At 37.7% G+C, this 25654-nt stretch overlaps 1 protein-coding gene across 3 annotated transcripts in view; it reads left to right on the forward strand.

Moving 5' to 3' along the window:
- Positions 1–21163, forward strand: part of fgf12b (fibroblast growth factor 12b) — a 50796-nt gene extending 29633 nt beyond the window's left edge. For all 3 annotated transcript variants that reach the window (XM_007247632.4, XM_007247631.3, XM_007247630.4), the window contains exons 2-5: positions 3685–3795; positions 9181–9284; positions 12304–12502; positions 13454–21163. In XM_007247632.4, coding sequence (XP_007247694.1) covers positions 3685–3795; positions 9181–9284; positions 12304–12502; positions 13454–13584 — 545 coding nt within the window. In that variant the 3' untranslated portion in view covers positions 13585–21163. The remainder of the gene's footprint in view (positions 1–3684; positions 3796–9180; positions 9285–12303; positions 12503–13453) is intronic.
- The last annotated feature ends 4491 nt before the right edge of the window (positions 21164–25654 follow it).

Raw genomic sequence — 25654 nt, forward strand, 5'->3', positions numbered from 1 at the left:
AAGTGCTATATTTCATTATTTGTTTTATTACAGAGTGTGGCCCGTGACTTCAAATATATTTCTCCTTCTGGCCCCCAACAAAAAAAGTTTGGACACCCCTGCAGTAGAGTATTCCTAAAATAAATATTACAATTTATATTATTTTAGGGCCACATCGCTCACCCCTACTCTTCAGGTTGGAGATTATTGCAATATGATAATACATTTTGTGTGACAATAGAAAGCTGTCTATTATTTAATATTTTGGCATTAACAATAGAAAAATACCAGGGTCAGAGTTCAGTCCAACACTGGCAAAATGTATAGACGGAAAAACACAAACCCAGGTCAAATACAGAAAAAGTGAATAACAGAGGAACGTGTCATATGCAAGGCTAAACCAGTTTCAATACTCGGCAGGGAGTAGAACAAAGAGGCAGAACAGAGGCTATACCATCACAACAGGTCTGACATCACATAATATATTGTTTAAATTATAACAAAGATTTTACAACAAATTTATGTAACAACAAAAACAACTACAGACACTTCTACCACAGAACTAAAGTGCTGTATAAACTGCAAACATAAAGTTAAAAGTAAATACAGTAAATAGCAAAACAAATAAAAAATAGACTACTTTCAAGAATATCGCTATTATCATGATATGGAGTTTTGTTATTGTGTCAATTTCTTTTGCAATATTATTCTGTATGATATGATGTCATCCTCATTTGGCTTCCACCGTGGTCAGGTGGCGTGACATCCCCTGGTTTAGGTGGCGTTTACTCTGGATGGGCCCAGGCCTTCTCGTTCTGTCTCCTCTGATAAGCTTAAGAAGGTTTGTGTAGTGTCGTCCACGTCTCCCCAGGAGTTTTTTCCTCCCACAACTGTGAATCCCATGTCTCTTGGAGCTGGCGTTTCTGGGTCCATTCAGAGGACATGACCAAGCTCTGTCTCTTTACCTTCTGGGACAATGGCTTGTAATAACATTACTCATTACTGCACTGTAAACCCAGAAGTTGTTTGAACTCAAATAAATTTAGTCTGTTTTACATAAAATTGGAGATTTCTAAAAAATAATCAACTATTTTGAGTTAGTAGAACATTTGTGGGCATATATACATTCAAACTGAGATCTTTGAGTTAAACCAATTTATACTAACTGAGTTTAGTCTGTTGCCATTGGCAGCCTCTTTTCCATTGGCTTCTGTCACAATCAATTTGCATACTGGGTGTGTCCCCCAATTTCTGGCACTCAGCATCAGTGTGTAGTGATTCCTCCCAGGCTAGGTTAGGTAAACTTGTAGATCACATATTATAATTAAATGGTCTTGGTCTTTGTGGTCTTGTGTTTTTGGCTGTAAGAACAAGCATCATTTACTGATCTGCAGTAACTCTGTGTTTTCGCTTTGCTCTCAGTACTTTTAATTCTTTACTGTTTTCATTCATCTACTTTTCTATGACTATTTTAAAAAATAGTTGAATGAAACCAGAATGAAGACTAAAAAAACGTTCAGGAAAATATTCATTTTAAATATATATGTATATGTATTTGTTAAGTTCACTGTATTAAAAATTATATTACGAACTTTATATTATGAACTTAAAATTTATTAGGTAATCGGTTACAATAAAAGTTTTGAATTTAGTCAATTTATCGGGTTTTACACACCTAAAATACAACTTGCATTTACAGGCTATTTAAAGTAGAAACAACTCAAGTAAACTGTGTAGATTTAACTATGATTTGAGTACACTTAAATAGCAAGCATTAAGTGAACTTAACTTGAAAATAACAGTTATAATTGCTTAACTTTTTCAAGGCAACCGGTTTCCTCATTTTTTTAAAAGTAAAATCAACTTATCACATTTTACAGTGTGTATGCTACGATATGGAACACCTCTACTCCAGTTTTTTGAAAATGTGAAGGTTTCTAAAAACACTCTGCCGGGTGGAGGTGTGTATTTGAAGGTGCTCCATCTTCATGATGCGGTATTTAGGTCTATAACGGCCATTATGCTTGTTCTTGAGGAATTTGAAATGAACCTGTGAAACCTAACCTAATGAAACCTAATTTAAGGTATTTTTTCCATTGCCAGTAGTATGCTGCATTGGTTTTTGCTCTTCTTGCTCCAAGCCAATTGTGGTTGAGTTGTGCTATTTCTTACGCCCAGCATTGCATGAAACATGTAATGTCTGCAACCAGTGTTTTAGTGTGTGGTGTATTTATAGCATTTGTAGACCTGTATATGTGAAGCTTTAATTCTGTTTTCTATTATTATCTGAGTGTAGGGAAGCGTTGTACAGCTCAAGCATTTCACTTATCGTTAATATTAGTTGCTTGCTCGTGGTTTTTTTTTTGGTTGTTTTCTTGCTGCACGGTCCAATTCAAAACATGTTAAATGGTAAGCAGTAGAGAGACGGAGGCGTATTTATGGTTGTGGAAATTCAACACTTTCCTAGAGAAACAATGGAAACCAATGGGGGTCAGCATACAGTGGTGCGACTACCACATGCAATGCACCTTTAGAGGTTTTTGCAATACAGGGACTTTTTCTGATTCGCTTGTTTTCTGTTTGTTTATTTATTGGTTAATGCAGGCAATGGGGGTAGAAGAACATTTTCACGTCTAGCAGCATATACAACTTAGAGTAACCTACTGTATTTTAAAAAGAGCAAGTGCTAAATGGTTTCTAGAGAAATTACGCCTTTAACATCAGTTTAAACATATTTTAGTCATTCAGACAACTCAGAATTGTAGTTAAAAGCTCAGATTTAACTCAGTTACGTAAAAAATGTCGGGATTGAATCGGGCTCGGGCTCATAATAACAGTTTATGGGTTCAGGTGGGTTCAGTCTGTAAATGCACAGGCCCTCGTCCACGTCTTCCTTGGAGTTTTTTTTTACCCTTATAACTGCGAATTTCATGTCTCTTCGAGCTGGCGTTTCTGGGTCCATTCAGAGGACGTGACCAAGCTTTGACTGTCTCAGTCTCAGTACCTTCTGGGACAGTGGTTCGCATTTACATTACTCATTACTGATATGATATGATATGATATGATACGATATGGCACACCCCTACTCCAGTTTTTTGAAAATGTGGAGGTTTCTAAAAACACTCTGCAGGTTGGAGGTGTGTATTAGAAAAGTCAGCCATTCAAACAACTCAGAATTGGGTTTAAATTGGGCTCAGGCTCATACTGACAGTTTATGCATTCAGGTGGGTTCAGCCTATACGTGCACAGGCTCAGGTAAGGTGAAGCAGGACTTTTTGGGCCTGATCTAAGCTCTATATGGACCAGCTGTACCCATGTGACAAAAATGTGAAGAGAAATAAAAAGATGGAAAGAAGGGAAGGAGGAACAGTCTACCACCTCAACATTTATTTCTTCCCAGTATCTCTGTAGATAAACTGATGTTAGCAGGTGTTAGCTTGATAATAGGGGCATGGTCACCAGTTTAGCCTTAGATATTCATCCCTGTCAGCCTCTGGCTAAAGCTCTGGAGTTTCTGTGCTTTAACTGCAGGAGGAACGTCTGTAAGCGCGGAGGATAAAAAAGGAATTCTTGATGTTAAAAAATTGAGATGAGTCTGACCGTCTGTCTCAGATCTCGGGGGATGGGGAGGGTGACTTAGTTATACGCCTGTGTTGTGATTCGGTGTGACACTGCAGCTAAAACAGTGCATTGTGTGTGTTGCAGAGCCGCAGCTGAAGGGGATAGTAACGAGGCTGTTCAGTGAACAGGGGTTCTACCTGCAGATGCAGCCTGATGGAACCATCAATGGGACCAAGGACGAAAACAGCGACTACAGTGAGTCCACACACACACGCACACACACACACACAATCCCTCCAGCTTTCTTCCTGCACTCTTCTAACGGGGTCCGGGCCGTGTGTGTGCGACTGCTTGTATTCCCTTTGTGTCCTCTAAGTGAAGGAATCCGATCTGAGCTGAAATCCAAAATGGAAGCTGGCAGTATTACCGGAGCGCTGGAACAGGGACAGCGGACGTGCCACCGGATCTGATCCGCAGGTGTCCGACACCCAGATCCAGCTCGACCCTGACCCTGATCTTGACCCTGACCCGCTTAGAGCCTGGGACATGAGTCGCCCCCTTAATACCACTTTATAATTACAGCCTCCTCTAATAAACAGCAGATTCATCCTTTACTTAATTAAACAGCTATTAAATAATAGATGTTTCATGACTGATTACGTCATTGTTATTTATGATTCAGTAACTACTATTATTTTATTTGTTATCTGTATATTGGCACCCCTGGTGAGCACCCTTTAAATGTTTATGTTTACTTACAGAATTATTTTTTTTAAATATTTTTTATTTACTGTCTGCTCTCAAAAAAAGGTTCATTGATTAATTGAGTCAAAGGCCTTTTATTTTACTATGTAAATGTAATTGTTCTTCTATTGAAATATATTTATTTGATTTTTGAATAAAAGATAAAAGATGGAGCAATGAAGTTTCTTTTGCACAGGTTTACTAGGTGTGTCAGTATTTGTGGAGAGTTACAATAATTGTACTCTGTTTTATCGAACAATGATCACACAAAGTGATCATTGTTCAGTTGTGAGGCAGTCGTGAGCTAAAGAGACATGGCAGGGGAGCTAAGGATTGAGTGCGGTGGTGATCGTTCAACATCCTGACTTCAACAGGACACTAACTCTTGATCCCTACAGCAATGCTTCAAGATCTAGTAGAAAACTTTAGTTGGACAGTAGAGACTTTTTGTTCATATGGTCTACCAAAAGTCTAGAAGCACGTCAGTTTACTATACTTGGAATGACCAAAATACTCTTAACTGAATGTATAATTGCAATTTAAACAACATATTTTATATCATTGATAAAGTTAGCCAAAAAAACATAAACAAAGTTTGTAATGTTTGACACAAAAAACATGTTTTGGTCGTGTTGTGGCTGCTGCGCCTGCGCAGATCTCCATTGCTGGGGAGCGGGCCCTCCCTTCCAGCACCTGGACTCTCCTCCATTCTGTGCATAAGCAGCAAGCTAACTGCCCCTTTAACTGAATGGTGGAATTTATCAATTAAATTTTACAAGAAACCCCATTCCTACAGTGATCAGTGGCATGTCCCCTCATTAATAACATCTCTTTAAAGTAGCTCTTTAAAACAGCTCCTTAAAGTAGAGTTAATTTAGAATACTACCACCACCATGTTTATAAACTGATGCCAGCCTAAACACAGGTAATGGAAAAATGCACTTTGCACTAAATGCACTTTATTTTTTGTTTACTATGGTATGGCTTTAGAAAGGCCTACCCATTTCTTTAGTCACATTTTTATTTCTGGAAAGATGACTTACTCAAGATTGATGCAGCTCTATCGTTCCTTATCCCTCTTTCTCTCCCTACCTTCTTTCTCCCCCCTGAGTGGGATCTAAATGTGCCCACTCATGTTAGTGTATGTAGATTGTGGGGAGTGTGTGAGTGTGTTGGATTACATCTCTCTCTCTCATGTCTCTGCTCTTATCTGTGAGGCTCACATTATCACAGCCAGCAGGCTTAGCCTTGCTGCTTTATACAGCTGCCTCTGCTAAGCTGGAGCTGGAGGAGGGCTACAGCATTACAGTGCTTTGTTTCCACTTTCACAGCTAATCTGTGCTACAGCTACGGCTACAGCAGGGAGCCCAGCCAAGAATTCCTCTCTCTACCTGAGAGAGATGGAGAGCGAGTGAGCATCCCGAGTTTTGGCCTCAGGGCTTTCTCGTGTAACACTTGATTGTTTTCATCTGACAGCAGTTGGGTAAACTTGTTTTATCTAAAGTGAGAAATATTGATTGCCGGGACACCTGAAACACGATGCTCTCTGTTTCTGGGCGGCTTCCAGAAAAATGGAACTCCGACACAGAGAAGAATCAGAATAGCTCAATAATAAAGCTGCAGAGAGCCAGAAGTGTACAGAAAGTTACATAACACAGTGTTACTGAAGAACAGAATTACAAAACTACAGAGTTACAGAACTACAGAATTACAGAACTACAGAGTTACTGAAGAACAGAGTTACTGAAGAACAGAGTTACAGAACTACAGTGTTACAGAACTACAGAGTTACTGAAGAACAGAGTTACTGAAGAACAGAGTTACAGAACTACAGTGTTACAGAACTACAGAGTTACTGAAGAACAGAATTACAAAACTACAGAGTTACAGAAGAACAGTGTTACTGAAGAATAGAGTTACAAAATTACAGAGTTACAAAACTACCAGGTTACAGTACTACCAATTACTAAACAACAGAGTTACAAAACTACAGAGTTACAAAACTACAGAGTTACAGAACTACAGAGGTACAGAACTACAGAGGTACAGGACTAGTTACAGAGTTACTAGAGTTACAGAAGTACAGTGTTACTGAAGAAGAGAGTTACAGAACTACAGAGTTACTGAAAAACAGAGTTACAAAACTACAGAGTTACAGAAGAACAGTGTTACTGAAGAATAGAGTTACAAAATTACAGAGTTACAGAACTACCAGGTTACAGTACTACCAATTACTAAACAACAGAGTTACAAAACTACAGAGTTACAAAACTACACAGTTACAGAACTACAGAGGTACAGAACTACAGAGGTACAGGACTATAGAATAATAAAACTGCAGAGTTACAAAACTACCTAGTTACAGAACTACAGGGTTACTGATCAACATATTTACACAGCTACAGAGTTAGAATAACTAAAGGGTTACTAAACAAAAAATCTAAACTACAGAGTTACAGAACTACAGGGTTACTAAAAAACAGAGTTCCTAATCTAGAGTAACAGATCTACAATGTTACTGAACAAAAAATCAAAACTAAAGAATACAGAACTACAGAATATTAGAAATGAAGATTTACAAAATATCGAGTTACAGAAGTTCAACTTTAGAGCTACAGAACTAAACAGCTTCATAAGTAGATCTTTATACATGAATAAAGATTTTCAGAACTTACAAATTACAAAAATATAAATAAATAATTAAATTACAAAAGAACTTTAGACAAGCAATCCTGAATGGATCTTTTATAATTTCCAGGATAGGTTTTCTAATCCAGCAGCAAGTTTACTGCAGGAAAGGGTCCCATAATTTAAAAACATTCTAGTTAATCACTTTAACTCTCTCTGCAATTCGCTCTGCGTATTGGTCAGAGTTGTCTTGGACAGGAGCAAGATAGTAAGAAGGAAAAAGGTCCTGTGTTCTGGACTATTACGTTTTTCTGTACAATTATGGAGAAGTTGCAGAGATGACATTTGTTTATAATTGTAATAATTAACTGAATTATATATGTATAAGCTTAAACTGCAGCTGCAGAATTCTAAATGACCAGTTTAGCCTAAGTTCATGCAGTACACATAATAGATAGGTTAGATCGAGGTTGGACCACATTCTCACCAAAAACAAACCACTCAAGGGTTCAGTTGGGACCAGAGTCTCAATGGTTTTAACCATTGTTTTGGACAAGTGGGGTTTAGTTACAGTGTATACACATGACAAACAATTTAACCAAACTAAAAATGCAGGTAATCTCTGTTAAAGCTTCGAGCTATATCAAACTATATTCAAACTATAAGTTCCTTCAGTATTGTAGCATTTATTATGGAGTTACATGGAGTAAACAGGTTACATGGAGTAAACAGGTTACAGGTGTGCAGTTGTGTGTTGTGTGTTCTACAGGTGTACACACTTCAGTACCTCTGTTGCTCATATTGACAAACCTTTAGCACCCCCAACGCACACACACACATACAAACACACACACCTAGTATGTTCAACTGCATTCTCTGTGAACAGTGCTCTTATCCTCTCTGCTCAAACCCACTCATCTCTCTCTTTCTCTCTCTCTCATATACACTCATCCCTTCTCTGTCAAATCTCCTCCCCCTCTGTTCCTCCCTTCATCCTCCGCACTCCTTACGCTCCTACGCTGATCCCCTGTACACACTCTCTCTCTCTCTTTCTGTCTCTCTTATTCTCTCTCCCTCGTTTTCTCTCTATCTCTATCTCTCACTGTCTCTCCTCTATCTCACTTTCTCTCCCTTTCTTTCTCTGACTCTTTTTCTCCCTCTCTCGCCCCGTTTTACTCTCTATAACTGTATTTGTGTTGATAAAAAGCCTATTGATTTTCACACAGACTGAATCACTAGAATTAACAGATTTAACTTAACTCTCTCTCTCTCTTACTTCATGTCTCTTTTCCTTGTTCCCTCTTTCTCTTTCTCTCTCTCATTTACTCTCTCTCTCTCTCTCTCTCACTCACTCGCTCACCCCTCTCCACACTCTATAACTGTATTTGTGTTGATAAAAGCCTATTGACTTTCACACAGACTGAATCACTACAATCAACTGATTTACCTCAACTCTCTCTCTCTCTCTCTCTCTCTCTCTCATTCTCTCTCTCTTTCTCCCTGTTTCTCACTCTCTCCCTCTTTCCCCTTTTTCTCTGCCTGTTTCTCTCTCTCCCCCTCTCTCCCTTTCTCTCTCACTCGCTTAACCCTCTCTAGACTCTATACCTATTTGTGTGTTAATAAAAAGCCTATTGACTTTCACACAGACTGAATCACTACAATCAACTGATTCGCCTCAACTCTCTCTGTTTCGCTCTCCCTCGTTCTTTCTCTCTCTGTTTCTCTCTCTCTCTCACCCTGTTTCTCTCTCTCCCCCTCCCTCTCTCTCACTCACTTCTTCTTCTTCTCTATAACTGTATTTGTGTGTTGATAAAAAGCTTTCACATAGACTGAATCACTACAATCAACTGATTTACCTAAACTCTCTTTCCCTCTCTCTCTTTCTCTTTGACTCTTTCCCTCTTTCTCTCTCTCCCCCTCTCTCCCTTTCTCTCTCACTCGCTTAACCCTCTCTAGACTCTATACCTATTTGTGTGTTAATAAAAAGCCTATTGACTTTCACACAGACTGAATCACTACAATCAACTGATTTACCTCAACTCTCTCTGTTTCCCTCTCTCTCATTCTTTCTCTCTCTGTTTCCCTCTCTCTCGTTCTTTCTCTCTCTTTCTCTCTCTCTCCCCCTCCCTCTCTCTCACTCACTCGCCCCTTTCTTCTCTATAACTGTATTTGTGTGTTGATAAAAAGCTTATCGATTTCACACGGACTGAATCACTACAATCAACTGATTTACCTTAACTGTCACTCTCTCTCTCTCTCTCTCTCTAGCTCTGTTTAACCTGATACCGGTGGGGCTGCGTGTGGTGGCCATTCAGGCAGTAAAGGCGGGCCTGTATGTGGGGATGAACGCTGAGGGATTCCTCTACACATCAGTAAGCACAATCTCTACCTGTCCTATAGTGTCTGTGCACTGTTTTGTCTTTGAAGCAAACGTCACCCAGATTTCTGCATTTGCAAAGTTACTTTATATTATTATTTGTTGATTCTACAAGTCTAAAGTCGTGCGTCACTCTGTAGTTGGCCTTTGAGTGAAAGGTGTGTTTTTCTGTGCTGTTCTCTTGGTCGTACTCACTCTGGGCACACGTTGCTCATACCAAGCTGAAGCACGATTATACAGTACTCATAACCACATCTTTAGCTATCTTTAGATTTAGCTTTATCTACAGGAAAAGCAATGTTATTTTATTTTGAATTCTGTTTAATGTTGATGCAAAAGTTGGGTTTGTATAATGCTGCTTGTCTATGTGTGTGTAACAAATGGAGGCGTGTGTGTGGTGTGCAAGATAGAATTGAACATCTTCCTAGGTTGTATTCAGTCAGTGGTGCACCTGTGTTTTCCAATACCAAGATAGCAATACACCAAAAATGTACCTGAACAAACCTCACCCACGCCCTTTAGAGTAGATATATACAAAAGAACCATTGCTATTTAAACGATACAGGTTAAAGGCATGAAAATAGACTGTTGGTGAGGTGTAAGATAGCAATGAGTATCGTGACACATCTTGCACAGGGTGTAAGATAGGGATATCCCTATATCTGGAATGAGAAGTTAATTATTGGAACATTGTTTTTACCCTCATAGAGAAACACAGGTCAGACACAGAGCTTCTTCTGTATATGGGCGTGTTGGTGATGACAGAATGATGCACGACTTCAGAGGAAGATTTAGTTCTAATCTGCTGCTCTTTTAAATTTTTATTACTGCATGACTTTCCTTTATGTACACACTCTCACAGCTGTTATAATAATACACAGTAATGATGTGTTATGTGCAGGGGTGTGTGTGTGTGTGCACATTACATGCATGTGTATCACTTAATGTCATGTCTTTTCAAGCTTCATCCATTAAGTTTCGCTGCTTTTCTTCAGAGACTGAGCGGTATGTATCTCACTGCGCTTTCTTTCCTTTTGTTCATCCTGCGTTATCCCTCAGTAATGTACTGTCTGTTACGTGTGTGTGTGTGTGTGTATGTGTGTGTGTGTTGTTTGCAGTCATGTGGTGCAGTACATTGGTGTTAATGATACAGTACGTTACTTCCAGTAGCTGTGTTTCCAGGTGTGTGTGTCTGTAGAAAGCAGAGTGGTGTGTGTGTGTGTAGACTAAGTGTGTATTGTTGAGCTGCGGTGTGTGTTGTGTAGGTTCAGTGGAATTAAAAAGTAAGGACAAAAAGAGGGCAGGGCGCCGAGTGGTCCAGCAGTTGAAGGTGCTGCCACTATGATCAGAAGATTTCTGGTTCGAATCCCAGTCATGCAGCTCGCCATCAGCTGCCAGAGCCTAAAAGAGCATAATTGGCTTTGTTCTGTGTTGTGCATGTCTAAGTTTGATGGTTTGGAGTGATGGTTTTGTTGTGTGGTTCTGGTGTGATTTTTAGGTGTTAAATTGGTGTTCTACAGGTGTCGTGTTGTATACACTCTTAAAAATAAAGGTGCTTTGAAAGGTTCTTTGGGCAACGCCATTCAAGAAACACTGTGTTTGTAATACAGTGTTTGTTAGTGTGAAGAACCTTTCCACAACTCCACCCAGTAGTGCGTCTTTTATAGCATCAATTAATAAACCATTTTAACCAGCTCACAGATGTCTTGTGCTGATTGACATCAACCTAGGAGTGATGAGGGGAAAGAGCACCATCAACCCACCCAGAGAGAGCAAGGACAACTTGACTCGGACTACAGCAGATGATGACAAGCTGCATGACCAGGATTCAAACAGCTATCTCCCGATCATAGTGGTAGTACTTTAGACCGCTGGACCACTCGGCGCCCCCAAACACCTTTATTTTTAAGAGTGTAGGTGTTGCATACTGGTGTTCTACTGGTGATGTATAGGTGTCCTTTTTAGTTTACAATAGAAAACCAACATATTTTACCCACCTCTCCAAAGAACATGGAGCTTCACAGCCAGAATCTGTATTCAATCAAACTACCAAGACTAATCATTGAAATTAATTTCATAATAAATTCAGTGTTTGGTATTTCTTTAGATTTTAAAAGGAAATGCTAGGCTAACAATGCTAAACCCCGCCAACGCATACCTGGACCCTTCTTGTTTTATTATTTTTCCATCCACACAGAGATAAAATCACTTGAGCATGCTAGCCCTGTATGGGATGATAGTAGTTTTTTAAAGAAAGAAAGCAAATTAGACACTACTCCCACAGCACTATGTAAGCCATGACATTTTTGGACCTATCTAACACCCTGTGCAAGTAATGTTGCGATGCTCATTGCTATCTTACACCCTACTAAGTCTCATTGGGGTATCTTTGTTAGCAGTGTTAGCCTAGCATGTTTGTGTAAACTGTAAACTTTGGTAGATGGTTCCACCTGTACTTACTGTATTAGTAGAGTTTAAGACCCCAACTCACACTGAGATCCCCCACATTCACACCAACTGGAAGTGAATCAGATCCGTCACTGACCTCCGTGAACAGGAAAGGCTGCTTCTGTTATTAAACACACACACACACACACACACACACAGTCAGCGTGTGATCAGCTGACATGTGTGTGAGTCTATATTCTGTGAGAGGTGTGAGACTGTTGATGAGGTTCAGGGTGATAATGAACTGATACAGAGGCGTCAGTGTGTGTGCGTGTGTGTGTGTGTGTGTGTGTGTGTGTAAAAGAGAGAGAGAGAGAGAGAGAGAGAGAGAGAGAGAGAGAGAGAGAGAGAGAGAACCTCAGGTGATTTCTGCTCTGTTTGTTGTCTCCGCCCTGTCCACCTGTGTGTGTTTGATTAACTGGGACACACACACACACACACACACACACAGATTTACAGAAGTGGAGGTAAATGTGGCCAACTACTATGCATTAAACCTTGTGTGTCTCTCTTTCTCTCTCTCTCTCTCTCTCTCTCTCTCTCTCTCTCTCTCTCTCTCTCTGTAGGACATGTTTACGGCGGAGTGTAAGTTTAAGGAGAGTGTGTTTGAGAACTACTATGTGATTTACTCGTCCACGCTGTACCGGCAGCACGAGAGCGGGAGGGCCTGGTTCCTCGGCCTCAACAAGGACGGCATTATCATGAAGGGCAACCGCGTCAAAAAAACCAAACCATGCTCACACTTCGTACCAAGACCCATCGAAGGTGAACATATTTAAATATACATACATTTACTATACAGTGTAAAATGTGAAGCATTAACCTTAATATATAAGACATACAGTGTAAACTGTGAATTATTTTCAATAATATGTAAATCATATAGTGTAAATGTAATGTATTGATATAAATATAAGAAAGTGTAAAGCATAAAGCGTTTACTGAGACAAGACAAGAGATTAAGATTTCTCTTAATGAACAAGAAAAAAATACTGAAAAACACCAACTGATGTAATTAGACTACAAACCAAATAGCAATAGTACTTTCTATTTAGTGAATTTAAGGCTGTTTTTGCTGCAAGCACATGAACAATTCGTTCACAATTATAAATGTGAGAGTTGATTAAAAAATAAATATATTGGTGTTTTTTACTACATGTGCTTCACACATTTTATTGGCTAATTGTAACAAATATTCTTACCAGTAATATTTTATCAAAATCATATTATTCACGCATTGTATACAATTATATTAAATTTAACATTGAGCCAATTGGAGATCAGTCTGTTGGTCCACCCCTGGTGTGAAGTGTAAAGCATTAACCTAATTATGTAAAACAGTGCAACAGTGTAAAGCATAAAAGTTCATATATCATAGGTTTTCCATACAGATTCTAAACCTAGCCTTGAGTCTTGAGTATTTTGAATGAATATTTTCCATTGATAGTAAATAATTTGGTTTATGATTAGGCTTTATCCCTGACCATTATGACCAGTATGAAGTGAACACAGTGTAAAGTACAACACAATGTGTATATATGTAAATCATTGTATAAGGTGTAAAATAAATTAATGAAGGGTAATGCATAATATGTAAGTTATTAATCTTTATGTGTATGGGTTCGGATCTCTTTTTCCTGATGCTGCTTTGTTGCCAAAAAATCTTCTCTCTCTTTTTCTCCCACACACTCACACTCTCTCATCCCTCTCCTCCAGTGTGTATGTACAAGGAGCCATCGCTGCACGAGATCGAGGAGAAGCAGCGCTCCAGGAAAGACTCAGGAACTCCAACCATGAACGGAGGAAAGGAGCTAAACCCGGACTCCAACGAGCAGGACGGGTCATAGCTGCTCTCCCTCTCTCACACACATATATATACACACACACACACACACACACACACACACATATATAATACACACATACACACACACATATACACATATACACACACACGTCCCGGAGCTGAACGTACGTACACCCTCTACATCTACAGCCCCCCGAGAGTCAGAGGGAGAGAGGAGCTGAGGAGACTGAACCCCTGAACAACTGAAGCTCAAATCAGGACATCTTATGCAAAGCCTGCCGAGTGTGTGTCCGAGTCGCGCTCCCTCCGAGCCCAGGCCATGGTGTGTGTGTTCTGGAAGTTGAAGCTTTAAGCCATGTTCTCACGAGTTCTCACGAGTTGATTTCTGAATGCAAACGCACTTTCCACGCTTCTATGTGTCGCTCTGATCATCACTATCAATCCATACTACTATTGATCATCTCCTCTCTGTTCCTATGAGGAGAAGGGAGGGTAAAAGAGGGAAGGAAGGGGGGGGGGTCTTCAAATTCTGCTCTCTGATTGGCTGAAGTGGGAGGAATGGCCCTGCAGCCTGTGCTAGCCTGTGATTGGCTTAAAGGTTGTGTGGTGATTTTAAAGAAATGACCTAGGCCTGTCACGGTAATTACATTATCGACTTCCTACACGATATATACTACAATATATGGACACACACTTGATCATTTTCACTGACCTTAATATTATTGCCTATTAACTTTTTTTCACAGCAGAGCAAGCCCTTTAACGTGAATGAGCTGGGTAATGTGACGAAGCCGCTTAATTTGATTTATTTAAGATTTTTTAATGTTTCGTTTTCACTTACAATGCCACTATACTTTAAAAGAGTATAACTGCATTATTGTGCTTTTATATTCATAAAATGTCATAAAATGATCCTAAAATTTTAATTATATTTTTTATTGCAATAATTTACGGGACAGTAGTGTATCGGAACAATATACCAAACAGAAAGAGTTATCGTGACAGGCCTACACAATAAACCCTCTGTTTCAGTACTATTAAGATCTTTAATGCACCCTCACTCACTTGCACTCTATTTAGCTCAAGGGAAGTTCTTGGAGGAGCCTGATAATAAACCATCATAATAAAAATAGTTGAAAAGGGTACTCCACCATTTTTCTAAATTCTCTGCATAATTCACAGTTTAAGTTTATGGACACAGTCGAAAATTTTGAAAGTTTGACATGACTAAATGACTAAAACTATGCCTGTTACAATATTGCGTTATCGATTTATGATAAAAAAAATATGGACGTAACCTCAATATTTTATTGCTCACCTCAATAGCACCTCATCGTTACTTAGCAAAAAGAGTCTGTTAACATGAATAAGCCAGTATGTCAAATTATTTTGGAAAGTGGATTTATTTTACTTATGTTTAAATATTCCAATACCAATCTCTGAATATTCTTAATAATTAGTCATTTTTAATAATTCTTAATAGGTTAATTGCTCTAATGAATTATTACATGAGGCTACTGTATTATCAATAAATCAGTGCTCTTAAAATGACAATAATATTGTTTGTCACAATTAGTTTAAGGACAGTATATCATTAATAAAAAAAGTGTTTTGCTAGTCCAAACATGCCGCCCGCTTGGACTTTGGGCTGAAGTTCGGACAGATTACGCTTGTCATAGAAAGCGTGTTTGGCTCTCTGAATGACTGTGTTTACATCTTAACTGTTTAGTCATGCAGAGAATTTATGGAACAAATCCATATTTCATGGGAATTGATCACTTTACTCTGATAGTTACTCTGATAGTTACTCTGATAGTTACTCTGTTAGTAACTCTGTTAGCTGCAACAAGGAAACAAGCGGAAAAAAGCAAAGCACTTGTCCTACACTTGAAGTTTAAGTTAAAGAAAAGCAATTATAAGCAAAGTTTACGTATTTATGTTATCCGAACAAACCCAGCACTATGTTGTTAAAAAGACGTTAAAAAAGCAGCAATTAATACATAAGAAACACATCTTCATTAAAATAAAAAAGGCAAAATTGAATGTAGTTTTAACAAACAGCACTAATGTTGTTTTAACATCTTTTAACTAAATAGTACTGGGTGGGTAGATTTCTCCAATGAAAGGCTGCATTACAAGGGTTTGTTAGCTAGCTAGCAAATAAGCTAATGCTACATTCCATTTAATCTCAGATGTCGGACATTCCTAGTTTTCTAATAGGTAATTTTAACTGTAATGCTCCTACAGATAAGATTTCCTACCAGGAAAGACGGGAGAGCCTCTCTAACCAGAATCCAGTATGGCTGGTCTGCAGTAGTACAGTAGTAAAAACATTATAAATATATATTAGTGTATTAGTATCTATAAAGCATTGTTACAACACTGGTAGGTGTATAGGGAATAGGGTGTGACATAATTTCCAACTCTGACATCAGAGGTAAATGGAATGCAGCATCCTCTTTTTGTCCAGCAAACACAAAATGTATTGAAACAGAGTACTAAAAAGTGATATATATATATATATACTACCAGTCAAAAGTTTTTTTTATTATTTTAAAAGGTTCTGCACTGTAAATTACTACAAAAGTAATCCAACCTATGGAGAAAAAACATCTGTAATTATTTAGTAAACAAAAAAGTGTTAAACAAACCAGAATATATTTTATGTGTCTTATATTTCTATTCTTCAAAATTGCTCTTCTTGCTTAGATGACAGTTTTGCACATTTTGTCTTGATTTTCTTAGTCAACTTCATGAGGTATAGTCACCTGGAATGGCTTTCAGTTAACAACTGTGCTGAAAAAAAAATTAAGAAGAAATGAAGGTCAGTCAATCCAAAAAGAAGAATTTCAAGAACACTGAAAGTATCCTCAAGTGCAGTCGCAAAAAAGACCATCAAAAACGTTACGATGAAGAAACTGGCACTCATCAGTACCGCCCCAGGAAAGGAAGAGAAAGACGATAAGTTCATCAGAGTTAGCAGTCTCAGAAATCACAACTTAACAATCACAACTTTTTGTGTATTTTGGTTTGTTTAACACTTTTACTATATGATTTCTTATGTGTTCCTTCAAATACTTGATGATTTCACAATTAATTTACAATGTAGGACAAAAATAAAAACATTTAATAGGTAGAAGGTGAGTCAAAACTTTTAACTGGTAGTGTATGTATATATAATTACAAAAAAAAGTACACAAATACCTGGAAACATCCCTGCACATGTGTATTTGAGATGGATAGGAGCAGTCACAGTCCGTGTGTTGAGTTTTATTTTGTAGCATTTGGGAAGATTGTTGGGGGGGGATGTTTAAGTTTAAACAGCTGCTTTACGAATCAGAAGAAGCGCGATGGTGGCGTTCGGACCACGGCCCATTTTTTTTACGATGTCTTAATGCTTTTTGGAAATCCTCCCTACGCCTTCACGAGCCTTCATTACTATTGTTATTGTTGTTATTATTATAATTCTTACACTAAGCTGCTAATTTATGCTAAATTACTAAAGCTATACTGTAAGCTTGCCTCTCTTTAATCTGCATGAGCATGTCCGACTTTCTGTGTTTGACATCATTGTGTTTGACCTCACTGTGTCTGATCTCACTGGCCCTTATTTATCAAAGTTGCATATGGGAATTTCTTTATTTATCAACTGGTGTAAATTTCAGTAAAACAGACTGATAACCTGCTTTATTTGCAGGGAAATTCCTGTAAATTTACTATAATAATAACCTTAACCAATAGGAAATCAGAAGTGTTGTGTACTCCACTGCCATTAACACCAAATAACTGATAAAAACCCTTCTGAACTTTGAAGAACTGTGCATTTGTATTCACATCTGCATAAATTGGGGCGTGGCTAAGCGTATGAGGATACATTTGGGCATTGTATCATTTGTCTGTGATATGTAAATAAGGGGCTTGTGGATAGTTTTGTTCCCCAGAGAACTAAAACAGATTGTGCTCCAGATGCACTGGTTTCACGTGTCGATTTCTGCGCAACTTTAACAAATAAGAGCCTCGGTGTCTGATCTCTCATTGTGTCTGATCTCACTGCGTCTGATCTAGGACCCGACCGATATGAAAATATTAAAATTCTGATATCCAACGCTATATTGGCTTATCTCATTTTACATGCTCCAAAATGATTCATGTCCAAGAACTACATGCAGCTTCATTTGAAAGAAAACTGATCTGGGTCAAATTTCCCAAAATCATCGTAGTGTTACGATTCCTATACTTAACTGGTAGAGAGAGAGTATTCAGAGTGATGCTCGCTTGACCTTTTAAGAGTCCTCTTAGTACCAATATGCTTTTGGGAAACTCAGCCCTGATTGATTAAGAGTGATGGGATTCTGTGCAGCTATGACTCTGATAAACCCACAACAAAAGCCATTTACATTCTTTTGATTGCAATAAATTGTTCATATTTTTATTTACAATTTATTTCATTTGTTTGCTGTTTTTTATGTTTAACAAACTGCTGCTTCACTCATTTACTTAAAATGTACTTAATTTAATTAAAAAATTAGTTTAACATGTAAAGACACGATTGAATGTTTTTTTATACATTATATATATATATAGAAAAAAACATATTTGTCACTATACAAACTCAGTTTTCTTAGGTTTTTCGAAAATAAACAAACAGTTCCCAAGTTTCTCACAAATATAAAAATATATATAAAAAAATTGTAGGACAAAATAAAACAAATATTTGAATCTTTGGACCTAACTTTAACTTTAATTTCAAATTTAATTTGTTAAATTACTAAAATAAAGTAGGCTCTGGTTTCACTGGATCTATAGGTGAGCCATCAACTGCGCCCTGTGCGGCTTGATTTAGTGTGTCAGTGTGTCTTTGCTATCGTAAAAACAGGAAAAGTACACCTTGTGTTGGTCGAAACATGCAAAAGGCATGTACTAATTCTCTTAAATAATCATGGGTGTGTTTTGGGCATAACGGGAAATAAACCAATCAGCGTGCCACTTGCCATTCCCTTTAAGAGTTTGTCCCTGTGTTCATACATGCATTGACTGTGCATGCCAAGATAGCAATGAATTCTGACTGTTGACGTCTGTCTAGGTTGTGTTCAGTTAGTGGTGCTCCTTTGTTTTTTCCGTTGCCAAGATAGCAATACACCACAAATGTACCTAAACCCACCTAATTTCCAGACCACCAGGCCTATCAGCATAGATATATTCAGAATTACCGTTGCACCGAGTGCAAGATAGCAATGAGCATTGCAATGCACCTTGCACAGGGATGCTCAATGCTTACTCTCACGTGAATTAGATTTTACTGTCTGGTTTGCAGTTTTGTTGCCATTATAGAAACTTTTTCAACAATTTCAAATGTTTAAAATCTAATTTTGAGGTTTTTCAAGATGTTAACTTGCAAAAATAATAGATAATAAGCCATAACGGCATAATGAAAAACATAGTCTTTGGAATACATTTTGTCTGTAGTTCATAATGCTAAAATTGTATGAACTGCTGTTTAATAAAACATGACAAATGTATCAATATGGCAAGTGATTCTAAACCTTTGAATAGAAGTGAATAAACCAAGGGAATAAGTCTTTTTTGTTTTACATTATTTAGAGTTAGTTAAACATAAAATACATAATATTTACCGTTCAGCTTAGCAGTTTAATGTATGTACACATAAAAAAATATAGAAATAATATTCATTATTCATTAATATTAGAGCATGACATACAACCTTTGTTTTATTTAGTTGTATTTGTGTCCATATCAGTGATTTTATCAATCATCCGATACATCGGTCGGGTCGCTGTGTGTGATCCATACTGTATGTGTGAGTGTAGGTGTGTGTAAGCTCTACTTGATTGTACACACTCTTCTCCTCTGCAAGGCTGAGTGTGTTTTTCCTGCCAAAAGCACAGACTGCCCTCACACACACACACACACACACACACAAACACAGACACACACACACACACACACACACACACTCAAAGCCACTAAAGGAAGGTTGAATCTGATTGGCCACTGAGGTCCAGCTCGCTCCTGCTCACAGTAAACTTTCAGTTCTTTGGTCTGAAAAAAGAGCCAATCAGCAGTGCTAATTAAAAAGGGGCGGAGTTTGTGAGAAGTCTTCCATTAGGAGAGCAGCACCAGCATCACCTGCATGGGTAAAGGGGCGGGGTCAGGGAGGGGGGGTGGTGCCTGGGAGAGGGTGTGGGTGTTACTGGCTGGTTACACTGCAAACAGTTCTGTCATTTACGGGTGAAATTATTTCAATTAAAAACTGATAAAAAAAAAAACAATAGGAGGAATTACAGTGTCTGTAGAAATGATATAGGATTATTCAGTATTTGGATTAGGGCCTGACCGATATGATTATATTGTGACTGATGTGATAAAATTCTGATAAATATGAATGTATATTTATAATATAATTTTATATTTTTTTTTACTATTTGTTATTTTGCTTATTAGGTTTTGAATTTTAACATCATAAAAATATATATTTGAATTAATATTAATAAAAAGTATTTTGAATTATAAGCATAATGAAACGTGTATAAATAAACATTAATACATATAATAACAGATAAAAACCTAAGTATGTATCACAATAGTATTGATTAAAAATAATGATACAATATTATATAAAACGTTTTCTAAATATTTATTAAATATAAACTATAATGCAAACTAAATAAAAAATGGTTCAATAATGATTTACTTCTAATGATACTACTTATATAATAGTAATTATATTATTGATAAACATCGATTTACTGACTGATTTTACCAACTGACTTTACCAACTGACTTGTAGCTTGGGGTTGGAGTTTCTATAATTATTTGTGTTTTTTAATTTCTATTAATTGACGTCTTATTTATTATTCATTTAATTTATTTATTAAAGGTGAGGTGTGTATTATATTTGTGTGTTTATGTTTGATATTTATAATGGGTTTGTCAGGTTCTTCTCTGTGGTCAGAAGGATGTGAGTTTAAATCCCAGCAATGCTGCAATAATAGAAGAATCGCTGGTTATCTGTGGCGTGTTCATCAGCATCAGTGAACTGATATATCGGTCGGACCCTAAATCCAAACATCTCCACTAAAGTGTGGAAAACTGTGGAAACCACTGTCTCTGGGTGCAGCCTATCAGAGAGAGGTGTGTGCGGAAACAGTAACAGAACTAAAAATACCTTAAAGTAGCTTAAAGTAAATAAACATGTACAGAAACAAGCTGAATAATTCTATAATATTCTTACAGCCTCTCGATAATATGAAATATCACACTCTCAAATTACATTTACAGAGTTTTCTCTGTATAAAGCAGTTAATAATCCTGTAATATTCAGATATGAATAAGAATTATTGGCCTTTTTTAAGTGTACATTGTTTTGAATTGTAAAATATCTCTGTTTGCAGTGTAAATACATTTGTCTGCCTGCATTTGAGAGTGAACTTTAATTTTGGATTACTGCCTAACAATAACAATGTTTTTTTTTGTGTGTTGGTTAATGTTCGCACTTTAATGATGATTCTCATCCAGACCCATGATGTAACGGCTGTCTAAAAACATTGCCAGAAGATCAGCAGGATGAAACGATTCAAATAAAAAATACTGAAACCAAATACAGGCTTGAGAGTGTTTCATTCATCCACAGTTTAAAGTAAAGAAAATAAACATACATTTGTTAAAATCTGTTCTCTCATTACTAACTTAATTAACTGTATTGCTTTTCTACATATAATGTAATTGGCTGATTAATAAAATAAAAATCACACACATTTATTACAGAATTCCAAATAGTGAAAACTATTCTATAGCTCACCATACAATTGCGGATCATGCAGCTGGATTTGTGCTGTGTTGGTGTGTCTTTGGGATTGTGAGGGCGCAAAAAAAAATACGCCTTACACAGTGCGAAAGGCATGAACTAATTCTCTTAATTATTATGGCTGTTTTTTTTTGTGTAATGTGAAATAAACCAATCAGTGTGCCAGTAGTCATTCCCTTTAAGAATCAGGTGCACTCTGACTTGTTGATATCTTAACAGTGTGGCGCTTTTGCACGTTTTAGGATACTGACCTGCGCGTTCACACTGTAAAGGTACCTGTTTTTACCGCCGGCAAGATAGAAAAAGGCCAGGAATTTACCTAAACACACCTCACTTCCAGACCACCACAAGGTGTACAATAGGGCCCTAAGTATCATTTCTATGCAATTAGTATTAACTAGTTAGTGAATGTATCTTTTTTTTTTATAATAAACGTCTAGTATGTGTTTTCCTATTATAGAAGCAACTGTACTCTATCGATTACAATACATTCACTACGTTATATAGTAAGAACAGATTTTAATAAAAAGTATTATTTTCATGGCTTTAGTCAAATAGTCAATACAGAGTACTGGTCAAAGGTTTGGACACACCATTAAAATTCAATGATTTGTCAACATTTTTTCCTACATTGTTAATGAATACTGAAGTAATCCAGACTATAAAGGAGCACATAAAGAATCATAGAGTAACTTAAAAGTGTTAAACAAACCAAAATACCAGCTTCTAAGGCCGGTAACTCTGATTAACTTATCCTGTGCAACAAAGAGAACTCTTACTCTTCCTTTCCGTGGCCGTGGAAAAATGTAAATGCAATCCACAAAATGCAGAATATGTGCCAAAATAAAATGCAAAACCACTATTACATTACATTTCTCTGGACTTGATCTCTTTATTGAAAAACAATAAACTAGAATTAACATTTTCAAAACTGAATTTGTGTCAGAATTGCACACAAAAATCCTTAAAATGCAATCAGCTTAACTGCACTGTATTGCACTGTGTGGTGCTGCAAATGTTCAAAAGCAAATCACAATTCACAGGGTTGTATTTTGTTTAGGAGCAGCGTGGCATTCGTGCCAAAATGAAATTTAAAAAACTGTCCAATCAAAACTCAATATAGACCTAAAGTTTAAAACTTTCTACTTATTGTTTTGCTGGTGGAGTCTGTGTGTTCAGATAGAAAAAATATGACATAGAAGTATTGCTCTCAAAACCTCCCACTGTGCGTGTCTGTGTGTAGACACTTATTAATGCAGTATGGCATGGCTGAGAGTCAGTGTGTGTGAGGGTGAGAAGATGTGAGATGTTTCTAGATTGTGTGTGTGTGTGTGTAAGAACCATAAGTGTCTAAAAATAAATGCTGCTGTTTTCCTCCGCTTGTGTTCAGATCATTATTAATATTTCATAGAGGTCCTACAAATGCTTTTATCAGTGTGTGTGTGCGTATGTGTGTGTGTTAACAGACCATGACAACCTAGCATGACACACTGAAACGGTCCTGCCGCTGCGTGACGAGTTTTTAAAGATATTTTTGTGCTTCCAGAAATAGAGCTGCTGCTGCTGCTGCTGCTGCTGCGGATCACTGCTACAGTGATGCTGTGCTTTAAAGAGCCAATACCATCCAAAACTGCACTCCAACATTTCCCTTCACATATAAAACAGCATGATGCTGTTACATAGCCTACAGCAGTTTAGCACCACCCATTCATCCTACAGCAGTTTAGCTCCACCCATTCATCCTACAGCAGTTTAGCTCCACCCATTCATCCTACAGCAGTTTAGCTCCTCTCATTCAGCCTACAGCAGTTTAGCTCCACTCATTCATCCTACAGCAGTTTAGACCCTCCCACTCATCCTACAGCAGTTTAGCTCCTCCCACTCATCCTACAGCAGTTTAGCTCCTCCCACTCATCCTACAGCAGTTTAGCTCCTCCCACTCATCCTACAGCAGTTTAGTTCTGCCTATTCATTCGACAGCAGTTTAGCCACACCCATTCTACATCCACTGGAGAGATAAATACAGCAGCGATTTATTAGACTTTCCATGGGTATTTAAATCAAGACAGAAATGGGTTGCCAGAGCTGCCTACCTTATATTTAAATATAAATATATTTGAGTCATAAATAAAGCAAAAAAACAACAACATTATTATTAATAAGCATTATTTGTTTGCCATTTATTAGAAGCACGTTTACAGTGTTTAGAGAGGGGAAAGAATTCAATGTGCAATAGGGTAGGAGGGAGATTTACATTTCAGAATAAAAAGAAACAGCAGTAGTAGGTGTCAGTTGATCTTCCAGCTGAAGAGGATTAAGCTCTATTATCAATAAGCCCTTTCTCGGCCAGCGGAGCCGGAAAGGTGCAGTAACCACAGCTTATGTGACCGATGAATACAACAAATGTAAACTGATGTTTTTTCACAAACAGAATGCTGGGCTCCCAATACAACAACTAAACCTACACAGACCTACTGTACATTGAGTCTAATAATTGTACAGAAATCTAGCCTTATCCATTCATCCTACAGCAGTTTAGCTCCACCCATTTATCCTACAGCAGTTTAGCTTTACCCATTCATTCTACAGAGCTATAACTCAGAGTTTCAGGTTCATTTTACTTATTCCAAATTTATAATATATGCGTATCCATAACTATTTTTTTTCCAATATCTGCTTACATTGGTTCAAGCAGGGACACCTGTGTTTTCTATGGCCAAGACAGCAATACGGCAGAAATTTAGCAGAACACACCTTATTTCCAGACCACCACGCCCATCAGTGTACATATAATCACAATCACTGTCGCTATTTAAACGAGGCAGGCAGAATGCGTGAAAACTGACTGTTGGCAGGGTGTAAGATAGCAATGAGCATCACGACGCACTTAGCACAGGGTATAACTGTACGTTCACACCGAACGCGATAAAATCGCTCTGTGTCGCCTGTCCAACAGGCGATAAGTCGCTTGGGGGCGTGTCTCACTCAGAAGAGCTGTCGCTGGTGGGCGTTTTCCAAATACGGCACATACAGAAACAAGGGTTCAGCCTCTCTACACAATTCCTAAACATTAAAAACTTTTATAACTATTTTAAGTACAATTATTTAACATAATTATTTCATATAACAATAAATGGGTTTACTTGAATATAATACATTATTTTCCTTAATGTAGTAAATCATTCTCTTAATTTGTCCATAATTTCAAATATTGTTAACTTAATGTATTAAATAAATTCTTGTAATTAATATGTTTACTTAAATATATTAAATCATCCTCTTGATTTAATAAACAGTCTTTCTCTTAATTTAATAAATAATTCCCTCAGTTTTAATAAATCTTTCTGTAAAATGTAATGAATAATTCCCTCAGTTTTACCTAAATCGTTTCAAATTCCATACCTCAGTTTGAACAAATTGTTACGTTAAATGTATTAATTACTTTCTTCAGTTGTAATAAATCATTATGTTAACTTTAATAAATAATTCCCTTTGTTTCAATAAAAGGTTCTGTTAATTTAAAAAAATATTCCCTTAGTTGTCATAAATCGTTCTGTTAATTTATAAATAATTTCCTCAGTTTAATATATAGTTTTCTATTAAATAAGGTAATTCTGTAAGGGTAGTACTATAGTGGGGTAGCCGCTGGTGAAGTTGAGTATTTTACCTCAGATCAGCTCAGTTCAGTTCTGTTCTTTCCGTTTTGCTGGCGGAATAAATCTTCAGTAGGAACCGAAAATCAGAGCAGCGATTTCAGGCCGGACATGTGAGAATCTGTTTCTGATTGGTAGTCGCCGCCGCGCGTCGCTGCTCATTTGCATAAAGTTAAGTTCTGGTCAACTTTCTCGCGTCGCTCAAACCGCCCGCTTCGCATCGCGTCGCGTCGCGTCGCTGCCTGTCGCCCAGTGTCGCTCGCTCTCATTGAAAATGAATGACTTCCGGCTGCTTTGTCGCTCGCGTCGCTTTCGGTGTGGACGCACGGTAAGATAGACCCTGTATAGTGACGAAGAGTGACAGTGTGTGTGTGTGAGAGAGAGAGAGAGAGAGAGAGAGAGAGAGAGAGAGAGAGAGAGAGAGAGAGAGAGAGAGAGAGAGAGAGAGAGAGAGAGAGAGAGAGAGAGAGAGAGAGAGAGAGAGAGAGAGAGAGAGAGAGAGAGAGAGAGAGAGAGAGAGAGAGAGAGAGAGAGAGAGAGAGAGAGAGAGAGAGAGAGAGAGAGAGAGAGAGAGAGAGAGAGAGAGAGAGAGAGAGAGAGAGAGAGAGAGAGAGAGAGAGAGAGAGAGAAAG

Source organism: Astyanax mexicanus, chromosome 18 (genome assembly GCF_023375975.1).
Source record: "Astyanax mexicanus isolate ESR-SI-001 chromosome 18, AstMex3_surface, whole genome shotgun sequence".
Taxonomy (NCBI): domain Eukaryota; kingdom Metazoa; phylum Chordata; class Actinopteri; order Characiformes; family Acestrorhamphidae; genus Astyanax; species Astyanax mexicanus.